Source organism: Cicer arietinum, chromosome 1, assembly GCF_000331145.2.
Source record: "Cicer arietinum cultivar CDC Frontier isolate Library 1 chromosome 1, Cicar.CDCFrontier_v2.0, whole genome shotgun sequence".
NCBI classification, from domain to species: domain Eukaryota; kingdom Viridiplantae; phylum Streptophyta; class Magnoliopsida; order Fabales; family Fabaceae; genus Cicer; species Cicer arietinum.
The window spans coordinates 49,592,218-49,602,711 of record NC_021160.2 but is presented as its reverse complement, the minus strand read 5'-3'; the positions used below and the strand labels follow the sequence as shown (position 1 = coordinate 49,602,711).

The 10,494-nt window shown below is 27.7% G+C and overlaps 2 protein-coding genes across 3 annotated transcripts; one reads left to right on the top strand and one right to left on the bottom strand.

The window, feature by feature from the left end:
- The first annotated feature begins 10 nt into the window (after nt 1–10).
- Nucleotides 11–1,183, top strand: LOC101499520 (protein EPIDERMAL PATTERNING FACTOR 1). Of its 2 annotated transcripts, none has more exons than XM_004487245.4 (2): nt 11–282; nt 837–1,183. In XM_004487245.4, the coding sequence occupies exons 1-2, from the start codon at nt 180–182 to the stop codon at nt 1,100–1,102; spliced, it is 369 nt and encodes a 122-aa protein (XP_004487302.1). In that variant the 5' UTR covers nt 11–179; the 3' UTR covers nt 1,103–1,183. The 2 variants fall into 2 exon arrangements, with proteins under 2 accessions (XP_004487302.1, XP_004487301.1); XM_004487244.4 differs by having other exon boundaries at nt 19–282; nt 834–1,183.
- Nucleotides 1,184–6,464: 5,281 nt separating this feature from the next.
- Nucleotides 6,465–10,406, bottom strand: LOC101500038 (uncharacterized). The gene is made up of 6 exons (XM_004487246.4): nt 9,574–10,406; nt 9,256–9,464; nt 8,574–8,796; nt 7,859–7,944; nt 7,529–7,620; nt 6,465–6,935 (listed from the first exon to the last, which is right to left on the bottom strand). Exons 1-6 carry the CDS (start codon nt 9,661–9,663, stop codon nt 6,691–6,693), a joined length of 945 nt encoding a protein of 314 aa, XP_004487303.1. The 5' UTR covers nt 9,664–10,406; the 3' UTR covers nt 6,465–6,690.
- Nucleotides 10,407–10,494: the final 88 nt, after the last annotated feature.

Here is a 10,494-nt window from a genome sequence, read left to right as displayed (position 1 = left end):
TTCATGTGACCATCTCCTCTTGCCTGTGAACCGCTTCAATTCCACACTTTCTCTTCTTTACACCCCCCCTTTATTTTCTACCTATATATATTGTTCTTTCCTTCATACCATTCACCAATTAATGTACTCAAGAAGAACATCTCATAACAACACTTTTGAAATTGTAAGATAAATTAACCATGATGAAGAGGAGCTTTGTCTATGCTGCCGTATTTGTCCTTCTTTCACTTTATTTTCCAATGATGATCACCTCTTCAAGGCACATACGCCACTCAAATTCGAGTAAGTCTCACATTTTTCTATTTAAGATCATAAATTTGTGTAAGTCAATTATCACACCTTAAAATCTATAAATTAGGATTATTAGAAAGTTGAAATTAATTACAAATTTTACTGACAAAACTTAGATGTATGTTGATACTATTTGACTACTAAAAATTATGAAATTGACGAGAGAAATTAGGAAATTTATCTCTAAATTTAGTGACAAATGAATTAGAGAGCGGTTTTTTTTCCATTGATTCTTATTTTATTTTCAAGTAGCATTTTTTATATTAGATTGAAATTACGTATATTATTCATTAACAACATTCAAACAATACCATAGCATACTCTCTCACTCATGTCTTATTTTAATAGGTTAACATCACCAAAAGTATTTATAAAACTGTTTCTAAAGTTTATCAAAGAAAATTACGTACATATACTTAATAATTCATATATGGAATTTATTATATGTTCATTTTATCATTTTAGATAGATACTCATAGAAAAAAAAATGAATTAGCATCTTTGATGTTTTTTAAATAAGTGTTAATTTTGATGTTAATTAGTAGGAGAAGGACACTTAGATGTTGAAATGGGAAGTAAAGGGACAAGAGAAAGGTTACATTGGGAGGGAAGATCAAAACATCATATGCGTAGACCCGACACAATGCAAGTAGCCGGGTCGAGGTTGCCGGATTGTTCTCATGCATGCGGGTCATGCACGCCATGCAGATTGGTGATGGTGAGCTTAGTTTGTGCATCTCTTGCAGAAGCTGAATCTTGTCCAATGGCTTACAAATGCATGTGCCATAACAAGTCTTATCCTGTTCCATAATTATTTACAGAATTTCAATTTTCTAACCATCTGTAATATATACCGTGCCCATTTTCCTTGGTAATTTATTTGCTTTCTTAATCTCTATTTTGTTCAACAATGTTGACATGCTTCTCCGTTACCTTTTGGCTGGAAAAATTATACATTTTTCTTTAAATTACAGTTATGTATTAATATTCATATATCCTTCATAAATTTAATTTATTATATATTTAAAAGTAATTAATTTTACGTAAACTCAGTCCACTAATCTATTTGAGTATAACTGAAAAAATCACGAGAGTGACTAGCAAAAATGATAAATTTATTTTATCTCATTTTACATATTTTTATACTTGCAATAAATTTATTTTATCTCATTTTACAAAAAATGTTATTTCAAAATAGATAGAAAAAAATTTATAAATTTAGTAGTGCTAAATTTAAAATCTGGTCAAATTTCATTCATAGTTGACAGATATTCAACTATTTATGATTTAATTTAATATTATCAAAACATGTTAATTTTCAAATGTATCATAAAAATCTCCTTTAAAAATTACAATTAAACAAATTTTTTTTTTCCAAAATGCAACAATTAAAAAAATTGGAGGAAGAAACTTTTAATGTTTATTTTTGGTACAATAGTTAACTTTTAATGAGATTATGACTAACCATTACTTTTTTATTTAAAGGAAGTATTTGCCGTGTATTGTGACAATAAATTTTAGATTGGACTCGTGGGCCATAAATTCTAAAATAGATGGGCTATTACGGGCAACCCCACTTTTCGCTATTATTGTGGTATGATGTGGGTTTTTGGCCTCGACTTCTACTATGTTGTACAAGTAGTACAACCATAAAATTAGATTTTTTTTCTTCTCATTCAAGTCTTCTTTTTAAATTTGATTCGAATTGATTATTTTTAATGTATATTTTATATAATATCGTCTTGTCTTCAATTTTAATGTATATTGATTAATTTAATTGTTCTTCTTCTTTCATAATTGTTCATATTATAGAAAATAGAAGAATTGAGAACCACTTATTCTTCTTCCTTTATGGTTGAAAGCTTGAACACAATGATTCTCAAATATCATTAAGAAAGAAAAGATGTTGTTAGAGTTGTTGCAACTAAGAATAACTTTAGAAGAAAATTATTTTCATGCCCTTTTTCAAATGTGATTTCTCAAATTTCCTTTCCTTTTTTTCTTAATTTTCTTTTGAATTCTTTTTATTGTTCTCTCAAAATTTGCTCATTAATTTCTCCAATTTCTTTCCCAAACTAAAGTACAAGAAGGACAAAGTCAAATCCAAATTGAATCACAAGAGGGAAAAACTTAAACTGAAATATCATTGTCACACTCATCAAGATCAAGTGTTGTCTCAAGAGGTATATGTCAAAAAAAATCCATCGAAAATTAAAAAAGATGTATGATAAGTTAAGAACTATACTTATTAATAAAATAAATGAATTAATAATTAATAAAAAAATATCATGGTACTCTTCGTTTAACCAATTTATTAATTTTTTTTAATGCTAAATAAACAATTGCATTAATCAGAAGCCATATTAAAATTATAGGAAAGATGTCAATATTGTGCTACTTAACTCACACGTGTATTATGATATTAATTTAGTTATATTGTGGTATAGTTTTTACAATATTGAACAATACCACAAATCACCATTTGTATGAATTTTAACGCATATATTATTAAAGTAAAATACTTGTAGTGATTGAGAAAAAAAAATATTAAAAAAAATCAAATGTACTGCATATAAACTAAATTATTATATTTAGTCATTAACTAAATAAATCATATTATATAGTTATGTTTTGCTTAATTTATCGGTTACTCTCTCCGTTCATTTTCTCTATCTGGTCATTCTATTACTAACACCTGCTACACTCATAAAATGATTACTTTAAGACGTGTGTATTAATTAACTTAAAATGATAAATAAAAAATATGTTTAGTTGATATTCAATCGCGGGAGTGTGGCCTAGTGATTTTGTTGATTTTTATAAAGAAAATTACGGTGGTGATTATATATATATATATTGATTTGAACGCTCAGGTAATTTTAAATTTTTAAAGCATAAAAAATATCTAAAATCTGGCGTTGTCAAGATCTTCTTCTTGTCCTTTCTCTGATTAGAATAGGTAAAAGGAAAGTGAATTTGTCAATTGTTCAAGAGGTAAAATGAAGGAAAATGAAGAAATTAATGTACAGTGACGTACAGTGGGTCCCTCTTTTCCTTTTGACTTTAAGATAACTCTTATTAAAATCAACCGTATTGATAGATTTTGAACACAAATTTGTATAACAAATGAAGTTATGTTTCAATAAATTCTAAAAGAATTGTTTAGTTTTTTAAAATTACTATAAACTTTTAAATAACATATTTTCTTTATATAAATTAAAGTCAAATTCTTAATCAAGACTTTATTTCAATCTATGAATTTTTCAACTTTTATTTTGCTGAAAATTAATTTCAAACTATAAATATTTAATGTCTCATTCTCTAAAAATTAGAAGATTAAAATATAAAAGTAACTAATTAATTTGTATACAAATATTTAAAATATATTTTTTTTAACTTTTTCATAAACATTGAAAGTTTATATATTTTTATCATAAATAAATTTTATTAATTTATTTTTGTTGAGAAATTTCATCAATAAATTAAAAGTTAATTTAAACTAATTTTTTTAAGTAGGGTCACAATCTTTGAAACTGCGTGGACATGAATATTCAAGTTTGTATATTTAAAAGTACCTGGCTGCATCTTTATTGATCTTATCTCTACGGTTTATAAGGGAAAGAAATTAGATTATCGAAAGTGTGATCGTTCATATAGTAAATAAAATATGATTAAGAATTATTTCTATTAAATACATAAGAATTATTGCATCTTTATTTGAGATTTTATGTTATTGTTATTGTTGAAGATGATGATTTAATTTTATTTTTTTTTAAGATCTAGATTTTAGGTTTGATGAAGATTTGAATTTCTTTAAAGATAATAAAGAATTTTATAAATAAAAAAACATTTTTTTAATGAAAGTGTTACGAATTATGTGAAAAATTATATATAATTTAATATTTTTAAACATAAAAAACTAAATTAAATAAAAATAACAATATTGAAAACTAAGTCATTAATTAAAATTAAATAACTCCGATATAAAATTAAGTTAAGGACCTACTATATCATCAAATAAAAACTTTGTTTAAAGGTAACGATATACACATCTATTATTCTTTAGAAATGTTGCTAAATGCTAATTGAAATTTAAACAATCGCTTACCATTTAGCAATGGTAGACAATACTCAAACTATCGATGATCAGATGTGAATTAGTTTCAATTGAATACAAAAGTGGATATTAAACATTACATAAGTGGAAAAAAAAAATTATCTAATGTTTTAAGGTTTTTTTGTAAAGATGTGGTATCTAATCTAGTGTGGTTGCTCAAGTCTAATGTGACGATCCCTTAAGCTCATTGATGATCAATTAGTGGTATCATAGTTAATGATTGATTAAGGTGATCAGTTTCTTGCATCAAAAGTAGGGATGGGAATAGGTTAGACCGTTCATCAGGGGCCTATGGTCTGACCTACTTATGGTCTGACCTGACATGACCTATTTAATAAAAAAGCTAGACTCAGTCTATTTTTAAAGTCTATTTATTTAAATAGGTCAGACTCATGCTTATGAAAAAGTCTATTATATATGACAGATCAGCTTATATATATTTTATTATTTATTAATATTACTTTTTATTATTATATTAATAATATTATTTCCTATTTTAAATTATATCAATTAGGCAATAACTCAATAGTCATTCCATATTCGGTAGTCGTTCCATATTTGGTAATCATTCCATATTCGGTAGTGATTCAATTCAATTAGTCAGTCACTCACTAGTCGTTCCATATTTGTTTGAGAGGTTATAATGGGTGCGTTTGTTTCAGAAAAGAATCCATTCTTTGAAACTAAAAACTATGTTTTAGCATTTAAAGGATGATTGTTTTAGATTTTTTTTAAAATTATTTTATTAGGAATTTTTGTTTTGTTTAATATATATAGATATATACATTGATATTGGTGTGTAAAAAACATCATGTGGTATGAGTAGAGCATTTAAATGTTTTAATATGAATAAGGCTTTTAAATGGACTTCCAGACTATGTCAGACTTTTAAAAATGACAGGTCAGACCGGAAAAAAAAAAAAAAAAAAAAAAAAAAAAAAAAAAAAAAAAAAAAAAAAAAAAAAAAAAAAAAAAAAAAAAACTATGATAGACCGTAGGCTAGACTTAGGCCTAAAAAATTAATTGTAGGACAGACTCAGACCTTTCAAAGTCTGGTCTGGTCTGACCTATTCTCACCCCTAATCAAAAGTCTTCATGACAACGGTGTTCATGTAGCATATCTCATTAATATTGAGTGTCACAAACAGTGTAAGTCTATGTGGATTTTTTCGCTTAAGCAGAAACATACATAGATAAAACGATAAACTCACACTTGAAAGAAAGACCATTGATTCAACAAGTGCACATTAAAGCCTCACATTTGATTAAAAAAAAATAGACATTTAACATTATATAAATAAGAGAATTATATTAAATTTTTTAAAATTTAAAATAAAAATGTAGTGTTTAACTTAATTGCAAAGTTGCTCATAGCCTCATATTATAACAACACATTTTTAATTGACCTATTTTTCAACATAATTTTTGTGACATGTCTATTCTTTCAAAAAATCAAAATTAATATTATTCATGGTTTGATCAGATTTTAATTAAATTATTAAAGTCTTATTCTCCTATAAATCATATAGTTAAAAAATCAAAAATTGTTTTGTTATTACTTGTTGCCTGTTTTCATAATCATATATATATATATATATATATATATATATGTATAAGCTCATCCATCGACCATATGCATGCATGACACAGCAACAGCCGTATTGAATATGGATGAACATTGACATAATCCTAGATCAAGACAAGCCAACTGTCTATTCCCTTTCCGTGAATCGAATTGCAATTTTTTCTTCTTTTTTTCTTAGTCTTTGTTTAATGAGTGCGCACCCAAAAAAAAACAACGAAAAATGCATTAGTCACGAGGGAAATGGGAACATGACACATAAACAAAATTGAGAAGAATTCCACATCATTCATCAAATCCATTAACCATTATGGTCAATAGCAAGTGATCATACACAATCAAATCATAAATTAAGTTCTATAGTCTCTCACCTCTGTCCCTCTCATGACCCCTCCCTCCCTCCCTCTTAATCAATATATAGACTATTGAAAAGAGTCAATTCATCAATAACCCTTTTGCTTTGAAGGTTCAAAGTTGGTCCTAAAATACTCTCAAGGGTTAATTAAAGTATCAACTACTACTATTACTACTTCTATACATATCCTCAATATATTCTCCTCACACACTTTCAATAAAAGACAAAAGGAGAAATTAATGGTCCAAGAAAGTGCATAAAAAAAACTAAAGATCCAAGAAAAGGATTCTAGCTTTGTAGAGTAGTGGATTACTCATATCCCTTTAAAAAAAATATTTTTTTTTTTTAGCCATGCCTAATGCCCATGAAGTAATTAAAGTCATGATGCTGAACCCTTAGTTGCTTCAACCATGAGTCTGCCACACTCAATAGTGACACAAGTCTCTCTTGGTCCCGACCACGATTCCCTGCCACCCACACATTTCCACCTTGCATCTTGTACGTTGCTAATCCAAATGCTGGCAATGAGATGTTTTCCCCTTCCTTTTTCTTCTCTTGCCCACCCTCAATATCATCATCTAGGTCCATCCCTATACAATAACATGCCTTCCATTAATTACTATGTCAAAATTAAATAAATCATACCACTAATAATTATTAATTAAAACCCTCAATAGCTCACATTGGAATTAATGGATTGGACCATCTATAATCCACTTTATGGTACTTTCGATTATAGACAATTTGATTAAGAAAAATAAATTTTCTATTTCTAAACCTAAAACATACGATCAGATTCATCATAAAACTAGTTATAGATGCGACATAAGTCTAAATTTAATTTAACGACAATAAAATTAATACTATTGGATATTAGATAAATCTAATCGCAAAGATTAAATCTGAAAGATTAAATTTGAAAAAGAAGACGTTGCAATGAAAATAAGTTTAATTTAAAATAAAACTTACCTACTAACCTAGATAAGTAATTAGTGACACTTTTAGTGAAAAGAACATCTAAAACACCTATGATACTATAGGTAAGATTTACCCTTCAATTTAACTCACCCCAAAAAACAAAAAAAAAACATAAACATATAAATACACCTAAGATACTATAGCTAAGATTTACCCTTCAATTTTAACCCACCTCACAAAAAATACATAAACATGAAATAAATACCTTGAAATGAAGATGAAAGTGTGTGGTAAGTGAGGAAGCATGTTGAAAGATCTTTGATTGTTCTTCCCATTGGGATGTGATATATTGGGTACCTAAAAATACAAAAAGTAAATTACTCAATAATCATAAATGCTCACCCAAGACATTAAAAAATCTTAAGGTATTGACACTATATTTTAAAAATAGATAAAGATAATTTATATTTAAGAAATAAACTTTATCTAGAATGAAATATAATTAAAAATAGAGAAATTTATAAGAAAAAAATTGTTTATATTTTATTTGTGAGGAGAAATAGTAATTAAGGTATGATGGGACAAAATTGATTACCAAGCAACGGCCATCCAACTTGCTGGCGAAAGATCCACATTTCTTAATGACATCAACCCTGGGTATCTTTGAGCTAATCCAGATATCTGAAATTTATAAACATTTCCACCAAGTCAAAAATGGAATCTCTATACTTTTACACATTACCGTTTATTTATAGTTGATGTATTCTATGTTCTTTTTGTAACAATCACTATAATCCATCCAAATAATGAAAAACTACATACATTATTTATAACCGGTAGCACAATTAAAGTTGTGGATGAAGAACATATGCTATGCTAGAAACGCGTGATAAGTACATTGAAAAGATATAAAGAAAAAAGAATATGCTTAATTTCCATCTCCACTTCATAAGTTCACATGAAAATGAGTTTCTACTTATTCAATTTCATTGGTCAAAAGTTCTAATTTATCTTTTAGGATTCCTATAGATATCACTATTCACAAAATTACTATTGGTGTTCCAATTTATATATTTTATGTTATAAAAAAAATGTGTTTTGGTATTCCAAAATTAGATAAAAAAATAAAAAATAAAATTTAATTAATATATATTAGACATCTAAATTTAAGTTGTTGCCAATAGTCATTAGAATCAAACCACTTGGTTTGTTTGATGTAATTTAAGAAAACCAAAAGCAGAACATAGACATTTATGAACTTCTAATCAAGGTAATAAATTAACAACATAAAAAAAGGTTAAATAATCCACCTTATCCATTAGAGGAACTCTTCCATATGGATTTGATCTTTCAAAGTATTGGCAATAGAGGTGACCCAATCTATCATTCAAGTGCCAGAGACAATCTTGCTCATATCCTCCCTCTTCTGATGAGGTTCCATCCCATCTCCATAACTTATCACACTCACTCTCATCACTATAAGAATCACTGTATGAATCCCTTGTTTCACAATCACCTGACTCTGCCTCTTCCCTGAAAAATGTCCATTTCAAATTTATGCATTAATAACTTCTCTCCAAAACATCTATGTGAATTATGCTGCCAAATAACCAAACTTATTAAAATATGTTTTGTTTTGTTTTGTTTGAATAAACAACTTAGAAGATAAACATTTATTATATAATTGTTTTAATAAACTATTTTATATTAAAAGATAAACCATAATTTCAAATGCATCTTTATGCAAACCGTGTGAAAGTTTGACATTAATTCATAAACATAATCTACCATTTCCATAGTGGGGTTTCAATCACAAAAACGTCTTATGGTTTGTTAGACATATTGGGAACACCAATTAAAGCAACAAACAACTTTTGAAGCAGGATTATGATGGAAAACAATGAGATCAACTCAAATTTAGTCAAAACCACAATGATCCAATCCAATATCCAACCACACTTATATAGATATTGATATTAAATTAATTATTACCTGAAACTATTGCTAGTGAAAATCTGAATTGCAGAAAGATAAGGCACATAGTACTGTACAAGTGTTTCTCCACTAGTTAAGGTGATTGGAACTCCAGCTCCATAAGCACTCCATTCATCATAACAATTCCAAAGATCACCTAAGGTGAAATATTCAACTGTTTCTCTTTCCCATGGATGCCATAAACGGTTCAAATTTGTAATCTCTGACTGCAACAAAAAAAAAAAATACATTATTAAAAACATTAAAATTTAGGACAACAACATATTTAATTAATTCATAAAATAAAAAAATGAAATAATAGAATAAATTAAAAACCTTTGGTAGAAACTGAGATTGAACAAAGGGTGTTGTACACCGAAGGAAGCAATCAAGGTTAGAATGCATTGACCCTTTATTAAAAATCATGACTTTTAGAGAGAGAAAGGAAAGATATAGAGAGAGAGAAAGGGAGGGAAGAGGGTTTTTTTCAGCTTCTCTCCCAACCCTGAAAACAAAGGTAACCCAGATGGACAAAAACAGAGAGAAAACAGAGAGAGAGAAAGAGAGAGAGAGACTAATTTGGGATTGCAATTTTGTGTTTGAAAGAAAGAGAATTGATATGTAAAAGTAAAAAACACTTTCTATTTTTTGACGTTTATACACCGAATTTACCGCAAAATCTTAGTGTCATTCTCTCTATTAATATATATTTTTCTTTTTAATTTTAATTTTCTCTATGTTTTCTCAGTCTTCGCCGGCAATGTTGTGAATTCAACGCTATGTCTTCAGGTAAGAGAGGTTCTAATCTTATGCAAACAATCCAATTTTTTAATTTTTGGAATTAAACTAAGTCTTGAAGAAAACTCAAGGAAAAATTGGGATTGTTTAATGTTTAAGAAACGCGTTGAAGGTGAATAAAAACTTGAGGTGAAATAAATGAAACAGAAATGAAAGGAAGACAGATAGATATTCACGTTTAAAACTGAAGGAAGAGAAGAAAAGAAGCGTTAAAAGTGGAAGGTGTTTAACGGAAAAGAAGAATGGCTTTTTTCCTGAGAAAGTGGACACGAAAACTGAAAAGAAAAGAAAAGAAAACAGAGAAAAATTATTAATATTATGAGAAGAAAAATATCTAAAATTAGAGAGAATAGAAGAGAAGGAAGTTGTGTAGGTTGATGAAAACGAGAAGAGAATTGTAAGTGATGATGATGAAGATGGATTCAATGCAGGGCAATTATTTATACTCACATTTATTTA

Bases quoted from the DNA above. Each gene is read 5' to 3' on its own strand.
- LOC101500038 (XM_004487246.4), bottom strand. From the start codon at position 9,663: ATGATTTTTAATAAAGGGTCAATGCATTCTAACCTTGATTGCTTCCTT. The intron at 7,621-7,858 runs GTAATCAATTTT...TTGTATTTTTAG, and splicing joins AGTTGGATGGCCGTTGCTTG to GTACCCAATATATCACATCC. The intron at 6,936-7,528 runs GTATTTATTTCA...GTTATTGTATAG, and splicing joins ACTTTCATCTTCATTTCAAG to GGATGGACCTAGATGATGAT.
- LOC101499520 (XM_004487244.4), top strand. From the start codon at position 180: ATGATGAAGAGGAGCTTTGTCTATGCTGCCGTATTTGTCCTTCTTTCA. The intron at 283-833 runs GTAAGTCTCACA...GATGTTAATTAG, and splicing joins CATACGCCACTCAAATTCGA to TAGGAGAAGGACACTTAGAT.